This window comes from Haliotis rufescens, unplaced genomic scaffold (assembly GCF_023055435.1).
Source record: "Haliotis rufescens isolate VD_foot unplaced genomic scaffold, xgHalRufe1.0.p SCAF_18, whole genome shotgun sequence".
Classification (NCBI taxonomy): Eukaryota; Metazoa; Mollusca; class Gastropoda; order Lepetellida; family Haliotidae; genus Haliotis; species Haliotis rufescens.
In genome coordinates, this window is record NW_025963868.1 from 2055774 (window position 1) to 2077233 (window position 21460).

At 39.0% G+C, this 21460-nt stretch overlaps 1 protein-coding gene across 2 annotated transcripts in view; it reads left to right on the forward strand.

Moving 5' to 3' along the window:
• The window catches only part of LOC124120157 (multidrug resistance-associated protein 1-like), a 42616-nt gene that overhangs the window by 14302 nt on the left and 6854 nt on the right, over positions 1-21460 (forward strand). For both annotated transcript variants that reach the window (XM_048398117.1, XM_048398118.1), the window contains exons 10-25: positions 2192-2512; positions 3419-3556; positions 3935-4081; positions 5205-5289; positions 5683-5749; positions 6952-7078; positions 7805-7981; positions 8160-8327; positions 13120-13306; positions 13462-13633; positions 14277-14394; positions 15223-15526; positions 16726-17036; positions 18352-18551; positions 19551-19674; positions 20116-20217. In XM_048398117.1, the coding sequence (XP_048254074.1) occupies positions 2192-2512; positions 3419-3556; positions 3935-4081; positions 5205-5289; positions 5683-5749; positions 6952-7078; positions 7805-7981; positions 8160-8327; positions 13120-13306; positions 13462-13633; positions 14277-14394; positions 15223-15526; positions 16726-17036; positions 18352-18551; positions 19551-19674; positions 20116-20217 (2748 nt within the window). The remainder of the gene's footprint in view (positions 1-2191; positions 2513-3418; positions 3557-3934; positions 4082-5204; positions 5290-5682; positions 5750-6951; positions 7079-7804; positions 7982-8159; positions 8328-13119; positions 13307-13461; positions 13634-14276; positions 14395-15222; positions 15527-16725; positions 17037-18351; positions 18552-19550; positions 19675-20115; positions 20218-21460) is intronic.

The following is a 21460-nucleotide window of genomic DNA, read 5'->3' on the forward strand; positions in this document are numbered from 1 at the left end:
TCATTGTCTACAAGATGGAGAAGCTTTTACTTGATAATATCCTGACGTCGTTGTCTAGAAGATGGAGAAGCTTTTGCTAAGTAATATCCTTGCATCATTGTCTAGAAGATGGAGAAGCTTTTGTGAGGTAATATACTAACGTCATTGTCTGGAAAAAGGAGAAGCTATTGCTTAGTAATATCCTAATGTCATTGTCTGGAAGGTGGAGAAGCTTCAGCTAATTAATATCGTAACGTCATTGTCTAGCAGATGTAGAAGCTTTTGCTAAGTAATATCCTAACGCCATTGTCTAGACAAGGAAAGCTTTTGCTAAGTAATATCCTAACGTCATTGTCTAAAAGATAGAGAAGCTTTTGCTGAGTAATATCCTAACGCCATTGTCTAGAAGAAGGAGAAGGTTTTGCTGAGAAATATCTTTACGTCATTGTCTAGTAGATGTAGAAGCTTTTGCTAAATAATATCCTTACATCATTGTCTAGAAGATGGAGAAGGTTTTGCCAAGTAATATCCTAACATAATTGTCTAGAAGATGGAGAAGCTTTTGCAAAAATAATATCCTTGCATCATTGTCTAGAAGATGGAGAAGCTTTTGCTGAGTAATATCCTAACGTCATTGTCTGGAAAAAGGAGAAGCTATTGCTTAGTAATATCCTAACGTCATTGTGTAGAAGATGGAGAAGCTTTTGCTAGTAATATTTTACGCAATTGTCTAGAAGAAGGAGAAGCTTTTACTAAGAAATATCCTTACGTCATTGTCTAGAAGATGGAGAAGATTTTGCTAAGTAATATGCGAACGTCGTTGTTAAGCCAATGATGAAGCTGTTGCAAAGCAATATCTCAAAACCATTGTCTAGAAGATTGTGAAGGTGTTGCAAAGCAATACCCCACTAGCATTGTCTAGAAGATGCATAGATAAGCTTTTGCTTGATAATATCCCAATGTTAGGCATAGGTGCAAGGACATTGGTACAATTACATGTGAAATTTGCTTCTTGCTAATTGACTAGTCCTTGCTAATTGTGTTCATTGTATCTGAAGCAATGTGACACCACATAAAGGTATTGTCACAAGTAACAAGATTACATCCATTGTTCATGCGCTACAAACAATTTAATATAATTTCAAAATGAATTTGTTACACAAATTTAGGCAATTCTGATTGGTCGAGAGCATGTGTGAACTTGCATTTATATTCAATAAATGCACAAAAACTTGCATTTATACATCATGAATGGACGGTTTCCCGGAAGTGACAGAACTACTTTCCAAATTACGTCGACCTTGTTCCCGTCCATAAATAGCTTGATGTCGGGAATTCCCTTCCGGAACGTCGATCAGTTTATCAAGCGACTCGTATTAGATCCGTTTAATAGTTGTTTTTCATCGAACGTCGAAGTAGAACAGTCAAAAATTGATAAATTGTCATTACGTCATGCGTGACATACGTAGGCATACTTGCTCACCAAGGTAGCTCAAACTCCCTTTTCTCTTCAAACATCAGTTTTCCCGACACTGGACGTCGAGTGCCCGCCGCCAATATTTCCAAATCCAGACACTTTAGGCATACATGTCCCCAGCAGCCTCTCTCCAACAAAAAAATCAAATTGCAGGCTTCTCAATCACTTTATGCTTCTAATGGCATTTTGACCAATTCAAAGTTTGAAAACATTACTGTCAGTTTTCAGTTTACACGAACCACGCTTGAAATTACGACGTTAGCTGCTGCCGCAATGCTCGCTGTCAATGCCACGCTGGTATGACGTCATTAATATAGTCCCTTCCTTGAAGTTTTTCTCGCTCAGGTATAACATCGATGAAAGAAAAACATTTTCACAAACGATATAGGATATGGATATCCATTCAATAAAACTGTTATATCTTGCAAAAACGCTTGTTTGTTATTTGTATGACGTAGTGATGAGGTCGTTTCATGTATTCTTGCGCGTGTTGCGATGTTCAGTGAAATTATCAATTTTGTAATTATAAGAATTTTTTATATATTTTTTGTGCATGCATAAAAGGGTAACAAATTGCCACACAATTTGCCCTGTATATCATTACGTAATATATAAATAAAGACAACTGGTGCAATTGCATAATCTTAGAGTGATTTAACAAATCAGTTAGACGCTGGTATGGACATGGTAATATTCTTGAAGACACATAGTAAAACCTATATATTTTATCGCCAGGCCCTGACTATGAATAACGAGTCTCGGAAGAAGTACACAACTGGGGAGATCGTGAACTTGATGTCTGTGGACGTTCAGAGGGTGGAGTCGGCCGTCATGCAGATGTGGATTGTGTGGTCAGCTCCAATCATCTTCATCATCTGCTTCTACCAGCTGTACCAGGTGCTGGGGCTCGCCTTCCTCGCTGGGGTGGTCATCATGGTGGTGTTGTTCCCCTTCCAGTACAAACTCTCCATGTACCACCGAGACCTGTTCAACCACCAGCTCAAACACAAGGATGCCAGGTTGAAGAACATGGGCGAGCTCCTGAATGGAATCAAGGTAAGCAGTGCATTATGAGGGGTAATTGTTTAATGGGCATTTATGTTTTAATATGTATAGCGTAGGTGGGCCACATGCCAGAGAACAATACCGATGCAATCTATATAAGTTGGTACTAATAATAAAAGCCATCAGGATGTTACTGTACGATAGTCGTTTATCGTATCCATTGAATGAGAAAGTATATCAAAATCTAATAACAGCTTTATGTGTAGATAATTATGTATTAAATATATACTCACTTCCAAAAGAAACGCAAACCCTAAAGTATGAAATTCCGAACACAAAAAGGTGATATATCCATACGTTTTCGGACATTTTGTACTTTAGGGTTTGCGTTTCTATTGTAAGTGAGTATAGTTTAGGAATGATGGATGATGGTCAGCAGTATTCCAGCTACATCACGATAGTCGATAAATAAAATAAATGTTGCTTTAAGGCCAGATTCACACAGTGCCGATTATGGCTCCCGTTTGAGATCAGACAGCGCTACGACACGAAAATTGAAAAAGTCGGATTACTATCCGCAATGATCTGAAATGTCCTAGACAGGCAGTGCTTGACAGAATTGGAAAATATACACACATTTGGTGTCAAAGGTTAACAATCCATTCCTGTTTGAGTCGCGTCGTATGATGTATTCTGGAATTGGACTGAAATTGAAGTCCGTAAAATGTATGAATCTCAGTGCCAACAGGTATCATGACATTTGTGATGTTGCTTTGAGTGACACAGAGTAGCTCATGTTTTTGTTACAACAAAGAAACACGTTCTGAATTTTAGGAATTGAACTGCAACACTGTGATTGTCGGATACATCTACATACAGCACCGTGTCACAGACAGTAAAACCAACATGTGTTTAAGAGTCCATGATTCATGATGACTTTTGTTTTTGTTCCTGAAGGTGCTGAAACTCTATGCATGGGAGGGGTCATTTAGGGACAAGATCATGGCCATCAGGGAGAAGGAGATGAAAGTCGTGATGAAAATAGCTCTGTTTGAGGTCCTGCTTGTCTTCCTGTGGATAGGCTTCCCAACACTGGTATGTCACCAGGCTGATTGTCTGTCGGTGCCCTTTCGATAAACAATGAATGAGAAGCGGCATTTGCTTGTCAAAATGACACACTACATAACTCCAAGATCTTATCCATTTTACAAAGCAACTTGTATTATATTGAATGTAGAGTTGACATATGAATTCAAATTCTATAATTCTTCTGATCGAGCAAGTGGTACAAAACCACATGGTTAGGACATGGTAGGACATGGTTATATGACTAATACATACACAGCTATATGTAATGAATACCTTTACCACTAGCTCCGATTCCGTTTGTATAGGTGTGTTTATTTCCTTGAGAATATCACCGCTGTAACCGCAGCCAGTGTTACTCACAGTGCACCCTGATGTTTTTTTCAGATAACGATTGCCTGCTTTGTAACATACATCATGACATCTCCTACCGCGTTCATGAGCTCCCAAACGGCCTTCGTCTCAATCGCTCTCTTCAACTACCTGAGGGGGGCTATGAACATGCTGCCCATGTGCATCTCGACTCTGGCACAGGTAGAACTTGTATGTCAACTTTAGCACAGGTAGTACTTGTATATCAACTCTGGCACAGGTAGTACTTGTACATCAACTTTAGCACAGCTAGAACTTGTATATCGACTCTTGCTCAGGTAGGAAGTGTATGTCAACATAAGCACAGCTGGTACTTGTATATCGACTCTTGCACAGGTAGTACTTGTATATCAACTACAGCACTTCTAGTACTTGTATATCGACTCTTGCACAGGTAGTACTTGTATATCAACTTCAGCACTGCTAGTACTTGTATATCGACTCTTTCACAGGTAGTACTTGTATATAAACTTCAGCACTGCTAGTATTTGCATATCAACTCTTGCACAGGTAGTACTTTTATATCAACTCTTGCTCAGGTAGGAAGTGTATGTCAACTTAAGCACAGGTAGTACTTGCATAACAACTCTTGCACAGGTAGTACGTGTACATCAACTCTTGCACAGGTAGTACTTGTATATCAACTACAGCACTTCTAGTACTTGTATATCGACTCTTGCACAGTTAGTACTTGTATATCAACTCTTGCACAGGTAGTACTTGTATATCAACTCTTGCACAGGTAGTACTTGTATATCAACTCTTGCACAGTTAGTACTTGTATATCAACTCTTGCACAGGTAGTTCTTGTATATCAACTCTTGCACAGGTAGTATTTGTACATCAACTCTTGCACAGGTAGTACTTGTATATAAACCATTGCACAGGTACTACTTGTATATCAACCCTTGCACAGGTAGTATTTTTAATGATTTCATTTTCTGGATATGCTTGATATCCTTTAAAATGTGTTCTGTTCTGTTCCACCTGAAAAGGTTTTATGTGTTAAAACAGTGTCCAATACATCACCCACCCCACCCCTCACGTCCAAAATATCAAATGGCCGATTTCTTTGCACAGCCAATAGAGTACTGTGATTGCAATAGCGTGAATCGTTATACACCTTAATAAACATGAAACAAATTATAAATGTCACTTTTTTCAGGTGCTTCTAATCTCCTGTCACAGATAGCTTGATATTCATATTTGTTATCAGTGTATAGTGTACACTCACAGCTAATGTACTAACTGGAGGCAAGATGTAAATATGTTGTCTTCACTTCAGGCAAGTCTGTCAACAAAGCGCCTGAACAAATATCTTGCTGAAGAGGACCTTGATCCCAGCACCGTGTCAGCCAACACTGCAGAAGGTCGAGTATCTGTGTATTAAGAACAAGCGTTTATGTGAATATAAAAATCTAAGAAATCTTTAAATTTCTCCATCTTCAATCATTAATAATCTACAAATAAATTTTTGATCATGGCACATACGGGAATGTCAGCTCTCGGTATGAGACATTTGTCCTCAAGATGTTTTGCTAACTAAACAAATTAATTTTATTTGCAAGACAAGGTCATGGATTAAATCAAGTTGGTACTGTCAACATTGAAAATTATCAGCAAGCAATCTGTATGTGTTATCGTATTGAGATCTTAATGTTTAGTATCATTATTTTAGCCCTTTTGAATACTTGAACAACTGCGGATTTAGTATTTTGCAGTGTGTTTATAATGATACGGTGTACTCGTATTTCTTATTTCAGGAGTTGCAATCAGTATTGATAAAGCCACCTTCACGTGGAGCACTGGATCAGAGTCAACCTTGAAAAAGTAACTACTGTAATGAACCTTGTCATGGGAGATGAATATCTTTACACTATTCTATCCATACCTGCAAATGTAATAAGCACAATGGATATAAAGCCGTGTTAACTTAAAGTCCTTGGGATGACCAAAATATACGGATAAAACCGTTAGCTCAGTGCCAGTAGAAGACAAAAATCCACGAACTCACCATTAGTTCAAGACATCCAAAGTGCCAGTATAAGAAAATAATCCACGGACTAAACATTAGTTCAAGACAACCAGAATGCCAGTATAAGACAATAGTCCACGGACGAACCATTAGTTCAAGACAACCAGAGTGCCAGTATAAGACAATAATCCGCGGACTTACCATTAGTTCAAGACAACCGGAGTGCTGGTATAAGACAATAATCCATAAACTAACCATTAGTTCAAGACAACCGGAGTGCCAGTATGAGACAATAATCCACGGACTAATAATTAGTTCAGGACAACCAGAGTGCCAGTATAAGACAATAGTCCACGAACGAACTCTTAGTTCAAGACAACCAGAGTGCCAGTATAAGACAATAGTCCACGAACGAACTCTTAGTTCAAGACAACCAGAGTGCCAGTATAAGACAATAATCCACGGACTAATAATTAGTTCAGGACAACCAGAGTGCCAGTATAAGACAATAGTCCACGGACGAACTCTTAGTTCAAGACATCCAGAGTGCCAGTATAAGACAATAACCCACGGACTAAACATTAGTTCAAGACAATCAGAATGCCAGTATAAGACAATAACCCATGTACTAACCATTAGGTCAAGACAATCAGAATGCCAGTAAAAGACAATAATCCACGGGCTAACTATCAGTTCAAGACAACCAGAGTGCCAGTATAAGACAATAACCCACGGACAAGACATTAGTTCAAGACATCCAGACTGCCAGTATGAGACAATAATCCAGGGACTAACCATGCATTTGTTCAAAACAACCAGAGCGTCAGTATAAGACAATAATCCACGGAATAACCATGAGTTCAAGACTATCAGAGTGCCAGTATGAGACAACCAGGATTCCTTTAAATGATCATCATTCACGTACTGACTATTAGTTCAAGACAACCTGAGTGCCTGTATTTGACAATGATACTGATGAGGAATCGCACTGGACAATACAGATACAAGGTTATAATGAACGCAAAGTGTTTCACTTTATTTCGTTTACCCCTTTCAGTATCAACCTGTCTGTGCCTACTGGTCAGCTAGTGGCGATAGTGGGGTCAGTCGGTGCAGGCAAATCGTCGCTACTGTCAGCCATGTTGGGAGAGATGCGGAAACTAAAGGGCCACGTGGCCATGCAAGTGAGTGCTGACCGACCTGGTACTAGTATTTGTGGTGCTGACAAGATCACTAACATTCACCAATAAATTATTATCTTACTACAGCGATAGAAACTAACTGTTTTAGTCCACTCGTCCTTATAATAACATATAGGAAACCTCTTTAAAATGGCAAATTTCAATAGTCCTTATGATACCTTAACTATTGGCCACTGTGACAAGGACTTTTGGACTAGTGACAATTTCTAACGCTGTACTAGCTGACACAAGCAAGAGTAAGTCCTTACAGTCATCAGCTGGTCATAACAGTATGTTTACGTCAATCACCCCTTCTATATCTTTACCGGAGATTAAGATTAATCAGTTGAGATGGTAGGGGGTCACTGATCGATAGGGACCTATTTTAATTGAGTAAACATTTAGTGTCAGGAATATAAAAGCCTGTAAATGTGTGTTGAGTTTCTGAATTTTAATTTGTTTTTGATAATGAGTTCATTATGAATCAAATATTTGACACGATTAACAAGAAATCTCCCTTTTCAAAACATGAGGCCATATTTAAATGAACGAAATAATATTACGAAATTATGCTAACACTGTAAATAACAGGAACATTTCACGCATATGATTTGTACATTATCTAAGTGATGCAAATGTGTACTTTAAAAGATCATCTTGGTTACATTATTGGCCCATGTACAGCTGGCAGTTGGTTACTCTCAATTGTCTTCCCTGTGCTTCCTTCAGAGAAGTGTGGCATATGTGCCACAAGAGGCCTGGATACAGAACTTGTCTCTCAAAGCTAACATTGTCTTCGGCTCTGAAACGGACAATAAGAGGTATCTGGATGTTATCAAAGCGTGTGCCCTGGAATCTGATCTGGAGACACTTCCTGGTGGAGCCAACACAGAGATAGGAGAAAAGGTAGCTAATGCACATCTCTCGTAATCAGTCCTGGTGGACACAGATATGGAAGAGCAATGCAGCGGCCATACATGAACAGTTTTTTAAATAGGATTTCATTTATACTATGATGTCAGTTATTGTGAAAATGAAATGAAGGAATAGTTTTGGGCAGTGCAGGTATAAATATCATTTCCAGGGCATCAACCTGAGTGGAGGACAGAAGCAGAGAGTGTCTCTAGCCCGAGCTGTGTACAGTGACAAGGACATATATTTGATGGATGACCCTCTCAGTGCTGTCGACTCCCATGTTGGCAAACACATCTTCAGTCATGTTATAGGACACCAGGGAATGCTGAAGGACAAGGTGAGGGGGCAGATCGTGTATCATAGGACAAACACATCTTCAGCCATGTTATAGGACATCGGGGAATGCTGAAGGACAAGGTGAGGGGGCAGATCGTGTATCATAGGACAAACACATCTTCAGTCATATTATAGGACACCAGGGAATGCTGAAGGACAAGGTGAGGGGGCAGATCGTGTATCATAGGACAAACACATCTTCAGTCATGTTATAGGACACCAGGGAATGCTGAAGGACAAGGTGAGGGGGCAGATCGTGTATCATAGGACAAACACATCTTCAGTCATGTTATAGGACATCAGGGAATGCTGAAGGACAAGGTGAGGGGGCAGATCGTGTATCATTGGACAAACACATCTTCAGTCATGTTATAGGACACCAGGGAATGCTGAAGGACAAGGTGAGGGGGCAGATCGTGTATCATAGGACAAACACATCTTCAGTCATGTTATAGGACATCGGGGAATGCTGAAGGACAAGGTGAGGGGGCAGATCGTGTATCAAAGGACAAACACATCTTCAGTCATTTTATAGGACACCAGGGAATGCTGAAGGACAAGGTGAGGGTGCAGATCGTGTATCATAGGACAAACACATCTTCAGTAATGTTATAGGACACCATGGAATGCTGAAGGACAAGGGGAGGGGGCAGATCGTGTATCATAGGACAAACACATCTTCAGTCATTTTATAGGACACCAGGGAATGCTGAAGGACAAGGTGAGGGTGCAGATCATGTATCATAGGACAAACACATCTTCAGTCATGTTATAGGACATCGGGGGATGCTGAAGGACAAGGTGAGGGGGCAGATCGTGTATCATAGGACAAACACATCTTCTGTCATGTTATAGGACACCAGGGAATGCTGAAGGACCAAGTGAGGGGGCAGATCGTGTATCATAGGATAAAGACAGTCATGTTATTCTACACGAGGCAATGACAAAGGTTAAGGCTGTAGGGACGGATCATATTTATAACATAGTTATCCTCTGTTCCGGATTATTGTTGGAATCCGGCAGGAATTCGGTGTTTTCCACTCATATTCTTTATATGGTACAGATATAGACCATCGGCACATGGTACATAATCGAGCACTTTGTACATCTCAGTTCAGTTATGTACCATAACACTCTGTAAAGGATGCAGATCATTTAAATACAAATAAGCTTTTGAAATATTCAGTGAATGGTAAATAAAGGAAGCTAAATTTCATACAACTGTTTCTTTTGAAGTAGACATGAGTATTTAATATTTTAGCAGTGACGGACGGACATTATATTTATGAAGTAAGTGCATTTGCCGGAGGTCTTTAAAAACATTACAGATTAGCAAAAGTGGTACTGTGTTTACATAGCCCAGATTACAAACCTTGCATGGTGAGTGTTATGTAGGTACATGTACATATCTACCTGTCTCAATACATAACTCACGTGAGCTGCAGCGAAACTGAGTGAGTGAGTGAGTGAGTATGGCTTTACGCCGCTTTTAGCAATATTGCAGCAATATCACGACGGGGGGACACCAGAAATGGGCTTCACACTTTGTACCTATGTCGGGAATCGAGCCCGGGGTCTTCGGTGTGACGAGCGAACGCTTCAACTACTAGGCTACCCGACCGCCCCTGCAGCGAAACTGAGCAATAGCACCCTGGATTTATTCACTGTCACTTACTTACTGATATAAGGCTCAACAAAAATTCTTGAACTATGAATAATGAAGCATTTAGTACTCCCAGAAAGTTCAGCATGCCGATCGTGTTCAAGGTTAACATACAAAACAGATTCTGACATAAAATATTATTGACAGTAAATTCTCTGGTTTGGTTCAATGGATCAATCACCGTATGTAAGAAGAAGAGATTTTATCTATCACGCCCAGTCTGTTTTACCATTAATACATGCTTGATATAACATTTTTGGGGATATCGTGAATCTAGCATTTTTTAACAACGTTTTCCAAGCAAGTGTGTATTTCTTTAATGTTAATAATACCCCCCATTACTGCGCAATAGGAACAACCTTTGCATCACACGTTTTGAGAAATAGTGTGTAAGGAATAAGTGTACATATCACAAGTGCTTTCTGGTAGAACACAGTATATTTTCAGCTTGGGACACTGTGTTATTATATTGTTTTGACCAGGATAAATTCCCCGCAAAACATACACCAACATATTTATAAGACGACACATCTCCATTTCGATTAAGACCATATTGGATTAAGACCATACTTCCTCTTTTCATATCTGGAAATAATTTCAACATTTAAAAGACAACAACTTTCATCTTTCCTAGGTTTACTGGAAACTTGTTAACAAAGCAGTACTTTTCCAAAATATCTATTCTGTTCTGCTGACCAAACACAGTTTCAGAAATGAGTTTGACATCGCCTGCAAACATCAAAAGAAACAGCTGTATGCCTTCTTGGTGTAACTGGATACCAGGTCCTGAATTCTCTTCTTTTCCCCCTGCTAGATCAACAATACATATCTGGTAATCCAAAACTAATATATAATTTGGAGATTACATTCAAATATTTCAGAAAAAGAAGTTAACAATTTTAAGATATGAGCATATATTTTTATGTATAGACTGTAAGCATCCAAAGATATTTGGTGAAACACCATTAGTATCGAGATCTCTAGTTATCGATAACTAGACCTGTTAATAGAGCTTAACGATTTTGACCAATCAACAAATGAAATACATAACTTTGCTCTTTTCTTAGAAAAGTATTTATATTTCTCTGGAATATAGGCTGTAAAATACACAAATGTCAACACAAGAATATTTACAGGGAAATCCCACATGACACTCTGACATGTTGTCATAAGCTTGACTTCAAAGCTTTAATCTTTATATTTACTTTATATAATCTGAATATATAGCTTACTAAAACACTCAAAACTGTTATATCTCTGTAAGTAACTCGCAAAGTTGTTTCCCCTTTTTTGAACAATGTGACTAACTGTCCGCGAAATTGGAAACTTAGTTGTTCAAACCTACTATCAAATGATATTGTAATACAAGATAGAATAAAGTCACATGGATGCTTAACCATTTCTGCAAAAAGAGAACAGGCTTTCAATAGGAGTGAGTGAGTGAGTTATGGTTTATAGTCACATCGGCAATATTTCAGCCATATCGTGACGCTTTCAATAGGAGAGTCTAAGATGGATTGTGTTACATCATCAACATTAATATTATCGATACGCCATTCTTGGTCTTCAACTTCCGTGGATTCAGATTCAATAAGTATTTCAATGGTTTTTACTACATTAGGCAGATGTTTGATTCTAACTGTTGAAAAGCTTTTCAACGATAACCAAAATATTTTACTGCCGTACAAATTATTCAATATCTTAAGTTGAACATTATCGTATAGTGTCTCCGTTTGTGACGAAGGACATGTCTGTACCTATTTATAGCTGTAATATAACCAAATTATTATATCATGTAATTTAAATAATGCAATCTAAATTACTGGCAAGGAGAATAGCAACATTCCTTATCAAACCAAGGTAACACCAACACTAAATGTACGTTTTTCATACAATCAGCAGCACAACACAATGCATTTGTAAATAATTCAACTGCTTCATCCAACGAATTTGAGTAGAAAATTTCAGTACACCAGTCAAGCATGGATACAGCACGGAGTCAGCAGGGAGTAACGAAACTCTAAGAGTCTCTAAATATAGCTGCCTTGTCCTCGCACCTGACGCCAGCTTCTGGTGCATCACGGGACTTGGCAATTAGGTCCGACGTAAAGGGATTCGAATCACACGTTGATAATCGCGCTCTTGTCACTCAAATAGAGGTAAAGCCAGCCTTTTAGAAACATTCCGAAACTTCCCGAACGATCAAGTCTGTCATTTTTGCTTACAGTAGGCAGGGGATGTAATTCTGATCACATTTCCTGTTTGGGCCACTACAGCCCTCAAACATTTGACTAGTATTTCAGTCATTTGCTGCCACTGACCATCACAACAATAGTACCTCTACCACAGGCTAGCGCCATATGACGATTCGTCACATCTTACACAATCCATTCAAGATAATGCATATGTGTATCATTTGTTTCATTTTTGACGACACTACACATCCAATAAACATGTCATAGAATGGTTAATTTTCTTTGAGAAATATCCTAAGACGTAAAAAACTATTTCCATTTGCGAGGTTATCCTTTGTTTACATTTGGTTGTACGGATATACGTTTTGTCGTCGAAGCCCTACGGAGAGCAAGCGACACTTTGATGTGAAAAAATATATTGTCATGCACATCACTGTCGCACTTCTAAGTAGCATATCAACATAAAAATGCAAAACAGTATGCAAAGAGCTCCGAAAAGGTTTGCATTAGGCCTGTCTGTTCTGATTTCAGAATAAGTGCGTTTGTTTATAAACAAGAGAAAAGTCCAATGTGATATGCAAATTAGCCTATGGCAGTGGTGTTACGTTAAGTCACAAATGCGCCGGCTTGTGATACATTCTCTTTGTAAATTTGTATCGTGTCTTCTGTACGAAATGTATTGCCACGCAACTTTGAACATTGTAGCAATCGCAACTTTGCACTTTGCAACTTTGTAATTTTTTAAATACGCAAACCGACAAGGACCGTAAAAGAAGTACTATTCTAATAATATTAGCTTCCATGGTGATGCGGCCGTCAAATGGCCTGTTCCAATTAGAGGGGGGTTATTGTAATTTGATACATCTGATTGACCCATCAAAATCTCATGGTATAAATTTACTTACATATTGTTCAACTGTTGACTCTCCTTTCAGACCCGAGTACTTGTGACTCATGGCGTTCACTGGCTACCTATGGTTGACGTTATTGTGGTAGTGGACCAAGGGGAGATAACTGAAGTCGGATCGTATGAAGAGCTTCTTGATCATGACGGACCATTTGCACAGTTCCTTAAGACATATTTGCTACAAGGGAAGGGCGGAAACCTTGAGGAGGAAGAGGGTAAGCAAACTACGGTTACTCCTACTGAAAGCATGGGTCTTATGTGTCAAGTGTAACTCCAATCAGATACATATACTCATTTGAGAGACAAAGAAAATGTTGCAGTTCTTAAATCTCTGACATAATAAGATTTCATATACTCTTTTCAATTTCAGTGCAAGAAATCCGTAGCACCCTATCAAAGAACTCCGTTTCCTCACACAGTTTGTCGCCGTCAAAGATTTCGGATTATCTTCATAGTCCACAGTTACCTCGGCAGTTGTCAGAAGAATCCGAAACAAATATCAGACAAAGACATCATAATGAGAATCTTTTTGGATCTGTGGGGTATATAACACATCAATACTCGATGCCTTACAGAAGGTTTCCTTCGAAGATCCGGGCTGGAATTCTTCAGCCACCCATGCTTGTCGTAAGAGGCGACTGATGGGATCGGGGGGTCAGACTCGCTGGCTCGATGCATGCCATCGTATTTGCGAAGATCGATGCTCATGATGTCTGGTCCAGGCTTAATTATTTACAAGCGCTGGTATGAAGCTGGAATATTACTGAATACAGCGTTAAATAACAAACAAACATAACACAATAGGTTTTACATTTTAGAACAAGTTATCTGTTTTTTTCTATTACCATAAGATGTCATAAAAGAGATATTTCAGATCCCAACTGCTAAGATTGGGATTGCTTTGATTGTTAAGTTATGGGGGCGGTCGGGTAGCCTAGTGGTTAAAGCGTTCGCTCGTCACGCCGAACACCCGGGTTCGATTTCCCGACATGGGTACAATGTGTGAAGCCCATTTCTGGTGTCCCCCGCCGTGGTATTGCTTGAATATTGCTACAAGCGGCGTAAAACCACACTAACTCACTCACTCACTGTTAAGGTATAGCCAGGCATTGTAAAAGTGGTAAGACAACAACCACCACCATTGACAACAGATACCGTTGGGTTCAGGCTTATCTAATGTTCCAGTTCCCTTGCAAGTTGTAACATGGACGGCGACCTTAACCGTGAAGTGTTTGTAGCTGACGGAGCAACAGTTGGAGAAGAATACAAACTTATTGAGGATGAATACACAGAAACGGGAAACGTGGGTATCCTTCTTTTTTATTTGACATCTGCCTGCAAAGATAGGTGACGTGCAGCACCAGTGCTGTATGTGGAACACAGCAACATGCTTGCACTACAGCTTTTGATGCAATATCAGATCAAATCAGTATGTGCTGATGATTGAAAAACAAACCGTAAAGGGAAAGATGTACTTGATATGAAAGTTTGTATCTACTCCAAAGATTTGTATATATGTTTTGATAATGTAGCAGATACATGCCAAAGCCAGAGGATTATCCCTCTCGATACTCTGATCATTTGGTGAAGATTTTTCTACAATAACTAGTATTAAAATTTTAGTGAATAACCAACGATAAGTATTGATATACGGATTTTCTGGCAGGAGCAAATCTACTTTTTTAAGAATCGAGTCGCATCATCAATCATTTTTTGTGACCAACCATAAGATAAGGACCTTATGGGAGAAAAATAACATTTTAAGTTTTCATTATATTTCAAAACTACAGCATCTCCGGAAGCTTAAATTCATCTTGATTATACATGACATATCGATGTTCAATGAAGTGAGTTGACGTTAAACGTTTTTCCTGGAGTCATGGCACAAATGTATAATTACACCCATAAGGTCCCCTTTCTTCTCGTGGGTGACATGTGATAAACCGTAATGTTCTGTATATTACCCATTGCCATAGTAAGAAAGAAAATTAATATATTTTTTTTCTTTGGAAATGTCAACCCCAAAGGTTTTCCAAGAACTGGAGTAATATATTACTCCAGTTCTGTATATCGTTATAGGTAATATAAAGGCGATATCTCTCCCTTTTCAGTAATTGTACGTTTGTTTCAGGTGAGGTATTCAATACTGAAATCCTACTTCTCTGTGATTGGCTGGGTGTCTGCTGCTGGGATTATGGTTCTCTATATCATCTACAACTTTGCCTGGGCTATGTCCAACATATGGCTCAGCCACTGGACAGAGGACCCAAGTCTTAAGACTATTGCCCATCTTCAGGCTAGGAACTATACCAGTCGGTTGAACTCAACTGGGAACGAGTTTAACATCACTGGGGACAGTTCGGTCAGCAGAGACAAACTGCAGTCGTTGTCCTACTACTATTTGGGCGTATATTGTGCTATCGCATTAACTCAAGGTAAGTACTGTGGGACACCATCACCACTGGACTAAGATCTGTTTGTTTGTTGTTTAACACCGCACTCAGCAACATTGCTGCTATATGACGGGGGTCTGTAAGTAATTGAGTCTAGACGAGACAATCCAGTTATTGATGCCATGAGCATCGACCTACGTAATTGGGATACGATGACATGCATCAACCAAGTCATCGAGCCTGACCACCCGATCCCGTTAGTTGCCATTTACGTCAAGCATAATCGCGTGTTACAGCAAGCATAGGTTGACCAACTGAATTTAAGAGTACTGAGAATGCGTGATTCCTAAATCAGCAATCTGCGGAGAGCCGATATAAAGCCTTCGGTCTGATGAGAAATCTGTTATCAGTCTATAAAAAATTGTTTGAAACCATTTATCAGCCTTATGGGGTTATTGTTTCACTGTATTTTCCATATGTATCTGACATAGTGCTTGTCTTTTAGAAGATGTTACATGTCAGCTGATATGCCATATAATGGCCAATTTACTGAAAGGCTTCATGACATTTTATATAGAGATTAATTTATTCCACGGAACATGACCAACTAGTACCAAAATACCAGAATAAAATCCCTATTTAGGCGAGTTAAAACAATTCCATTGAAATGTCTGTAAATTCTGAATGTTCATAAAATGTTCATAAGAAGATACAAAGATATGATTTTGTCAACCCCTCAGTAGGTATCTGAGTGTTATATTTTTAATTTTAGAAAGAAATATATTATTAACATACATATTTAGGGGCCATGCAGATGTTGCCTGTATTTACAGTGTTACAATAAATGGTGGCTTGTGTTTGGAAACCAGTTTACAGTTTAATTAAGGAACACTCACATCAATTGAGTTAGTGAGTGGGCGAGTTTCACACGGCAATCAGTGATATTCGTCATCTTCATCAAAGCAGGCCCTTGATACTTGAATATGTTCTTGCAGGAAGGAAAGGGCATCTTAAAGTCATTATTGATTTTCATTATGCCATTCCTATAATTTTCACATCTACTTTGCCCTTTACAGCAAATGAAATCTGTTTCTGCGGATAATCAAGACTGTTTTTTTCTCTGTATTGGCATTTTATATTTATAAAGGTCTAACTTTAGAATAGGTGTGTATTGTGGTATTACCTGCTGAACTCTAACAATATACATTCTAGTTTTTGAAAGTTCTGTGATGTGATTTCAGCTGTGAGTGTGATGCTGAACTCCCTACTTGTATACGTAAGGATGGTTGAAGCTGCCAAGGTAACACATAAGAATCTCCTGGACAACATCATCAAACAGCCAATGAGCTTCTTTGACACAACACCAACTGGACGAATCTTGAATCGTTTTACAAAAGACGTTGACGTCGTTGACGGTCATCTTCCCCGGGTGTTGCGGTTGTGGCTAGAATTTATTTTCTATCTGATCAGCATCCTTGTGGTGATTTCCTACAGCACACCAATGTTCCTGGGTGTTGCAGTCCCTGTCATAATATGCTTCATCTTTATACAGGTAGGGAATTATATGATAATATGCTTTAGCTTAATATAGGTAGGGGCATATTGTGATGATATGCTTCATATTTATACAAGTAGGGGATTATATGATAATAGCTTCATCTTTATACAGGTAGGGTTTTATATGACAATATGCTTTAGCTTAATATAGGGAGGGGTATATTGTGATAATATGCTTCATCTTTATACAGGTAGGGTATCATATGATAATATGCTTTAGCTTGATATAGGTAGGGGTATATTGTGATGATATTCTTCATCTTTATACGAGTATGGAATCTGGTGTGATAATATGCTTCATCTTTATACAGGTAGGGTATCATATGATAAGATGCTTTAGCTTAATATAGGTAGAGGTATATATTGTGATAATGTGCTTCATCTTTATACAGGTAGGGTATCATATGATAATATGCTTTAGCTTAATATAGGTAGGGGCATTTTGTGATAATATGCTTCATCTTTATACAGGTAGGGTATCATATGATAATATGCTTTAGCTTAATATAGGTAGAGGTATATTGTGAAGATATGCTTCATCTTTATACAGGTAGGGTATCATATGATAATATGCTTTAGCTTAATATAGGTAGAGGTATATTGTGATAATATGCTTCATCTTTATACAGGTAGGGTATCATATGATTTTATGCTTTAGCTTGATATAGGTAGGGGTATATTGTGATGATATGCTTCATCTTTATACAGGTAGGGTATCATATGATAATATGCTTTAGCTTAATATAGGTAGAGGTATATTGTGATAATATGCTTCATCTTTATACAGGTAGGGTATCATATGATTTTATGCTTTAGCTTGATATAGGTAGGGGTATATTGTGATGATATGCTTCATCTTTATACGAGTATGGTATCTGGTGTGATAATATGCTTCATCTTTATACAGGTAGGGTATCATATGATAATATGCTTTAGCTTGATATAGGTAGGGGTATATTGTCATGATATGCTTCATCTTTATACAAGTATGGATCTGCTGTGATAATATGATTCAACTTGATACCGGCAGGGGATTATCGCGATCATATGTTTTAGCTATATACAAGTATGGGTTTATTGTGATAATATGTTTAAGCGATATACAAGTATTGGTTTATTGTGATAATATGCTTTGGTTTATACAGCCAGGGGGTTAGTGTGATAATATGCCTCAGCTTTATACAGGCAGGGGTTTATCATGACATATCTCGAATATCGACAAATGCATAAAAAAGAACATCCTCACTCACTCTTAGAGTATCAAGTCAACTCTATGGCACTGATGTTAACGCATATCATACTTTCCACAGAGGATGTACACGCCCACATCTCGGCAACTGCGACGATACTTCTCTGCATCCAAGTCACCTGTCTTCTCCCACTTCACCGAAACCATTCACGGAGCCTCGTCTGTTCGTGCCTTCATGGCCCAGGACCGCTTTTTCAACAGCTCCTTACAGAGAGTGAACGAACACAACGTCTTCTACTACGGGGCTGTCACGACACATAGGTAGTACCCGTTTCTACAAGTATCAGTTTGAGTGTTTTATTTTGTTTTCATGTAGCAGTAGAACCGTGAAGATTCCGGGGTAGAATAGGTCTTCAGCAACCCATGCTTGCCGTAAAAGGTGACTATGCTTGTCGTAAAAGGTGACTAATGGGATCGGGTGGTCTGGCACGCTGACTTGGTTGATGCATGTCATCGATCCCAATTGCGTGGATCGATGCTCATGACATTAATCACTGGATTGTCTGGTCCAGACTCGATTATTTACAGACCGCCGTCACATAGCTGGAATATTGCTGATTGCGGCGTTAAACAACAAACCAACCAACCAACCAATCATGTACATATACTTGCTCTGTAAGCTGCTCTAACCGGAGTTTGGAAGCCAAAGGAGTGGCCAATGGTTAATAATAATATGTACATTTATAAAACAAAATTCAGTTCACCAAGTGGAAGCTCATAGTGCTAAACTATTATTACCCCGATCAGTGGATCGGTGTGCACTCAATTTTCGTTCTCAGCTCCCAGGGGAGTATATATTCCAAGCTACCTGTGAGGAGGTAAAGGTTAACTGCAACATTTCCATGTTATCCTGCCGGCTACCCATTCACTGCTGGGTGAACAGAGGAATATTTCGAACAAAGTCACTTTCCTAATGGTTCTATATTTGTAATGGTCACAATCTGCGAAAACATGGTCGTGAGACGTTGAAAACATTGAGTACATAATAAGTCTGCAACCTCCACAGTGTAGAGACAAGCCTGCATGTGGTGTTTTATCTATCTGTTCTGGTTTGGTATTGCTACAAGGGGCGGTCGGGTAGCCTAGTGGTTAAAGCGTTCGCTCGTCACGCAGAAGACCCGGGTTCGATTTCCGACATGGGTACAATGTGTTAAGCCCATTTCTGGTGTCACCCGCCGTGATATTGCTGGAATATTGCTAAAAGCGGCGTAAAAGCATACTCGCTCACTGGTATTGCTTCAAGTCTGCGTCTGTTCACAGATGGATGAAGATGCGTCTTGACGCATTGGGGTGTCTGGTGATGTTCGGCGCGACACTCCTGGGCGTGGTCAGCCCTCATATCTCTCCAGGGGACGTCGGACTCTCTATTACTTATGCCTTAATGGTAATTAGTGTGAAAGAGTGAGTGTGTTCAGATTTATAGTCACATCGGCAGTATTTCAGTGACTACAACAATTTAGACATAAATTAGTGTGAATGACTAACAGCGGACTCCGGAGACACAACAAATTCCTTCACGTTTTGTTTACAGTGGAAATCCAACTGAAATGTATAGAAGTGACGATAATTATGTTCTTTTATTAATCTAACAAATATTCAATGCTTAACAGTGAGTGAGTGAGTGAGTGAGTGGTTTAACGCCGCTTTTAAAATTATTCCAGTTATATCACGGCGTGTCAGCTTAATGTGGGAGGAAAGCCCGAAGTGATGCAGGTCTAAGACGTTTACCACTTCGGTGAAACCCACGAGCACGGGTATGGTGCTGACAAACCTAGGAACATAATCGGGGCGAACCGGGATTCGAACCCACAAGTTCTGTTGACAGGTGACAGGCTGTCTCGTGATGATGGTGATAATGACGACGGAGCTGGAGACACATGTGGTGTCCGTGGAGAGGATGGCGCAGTACACGTCACTACCGACAGAGGTAATTTGGATTTTTATACATTCTGGAATCATATTTGGAATACTGTACAATAATACCGTATCGGTTCGTACTGAACTTAATTGTGAAATCATTAAATGAGCACACACTATCCATGAATAATTGATAAATCATATTGAAACACACATTTTTAGGATGACATTACAAAAAGGCCTCATTAGTAGCAACAGTAACCATTTTATGATATGACAGCTGTGTTAGAATGAGTGATGTATTGGATGTGTCATGATACATCCACAGGCGGGACAGTTGTTGACATGACAACGGTCTTAGAATGAATGATCTTTTGGGTGTGTTTTGATACATCCACAGACGGGACAGTTCACCAGATGACATCGATGTTAACATGAGTGATGTAATTGGGGTGTTCTGATACATCCACAGACGGGACAGTTGTTGACATGACAGCGGTCTTAGAATGAGTGATGTATTGGGTGTGTTTTGATACATCTACAGACGGGACAGTTCACCAGATGACAGCGATGATGAACATGAGTGATGTTTTGGGTTTTCCCTTTTGTTGGACAGTGTAACATTATACTGACACCTCATACTGACCGTGGCAAAGTGTGATTCGTAATAAACCAAATCTTGAACCAAGAAAGAAGTTGAGCACCTCCAGAAATATTTCAGTGACTAATGAAACAAGTGCTGGAAGGAAACTGACAAATTGCTGAACATTTCCTTTTCTCATTGAATGTTTTTAAATAGATAGCATCAAGTATAAAACACTTAGCTAAGCTAGCAAATCTCTCAAATATTTCTTTTAAACTTTGCTTGTCTCTACACTTAGGGACTCAGCAAATATATCCGCCTTTACCTCAATATTACTGATTTCATAATAATAATAATGTGGAAATCAACGAGGATAGAATGAATCTTTGTGTTTACAAATGTATAATTTTTAGGAAATTTTATTCAGATTCCGGACGAATCCTCCCTTATAAAGTGATTTGCATATTGTAAAGGTTAAGCAAGAAATTCAGAAATTCAGTAAATGGCCACACATTCAACAAATAGTCAACACATCATATTTAAACATACAGTTTTAGATTTTTAATAAGAAAAACAATACAATGTGGTAGCAGCAATAAGTAATAGGCCCTAGAATAATTGTTAGTGCACTCAGAAACTTTCAGAATATTGTCACTGTTGATTGCCTTTTTTTCCATGCTTGAATCCAGAACAGTATTGAGAGCTGCCAGTCAGTCATCACAACCACTAT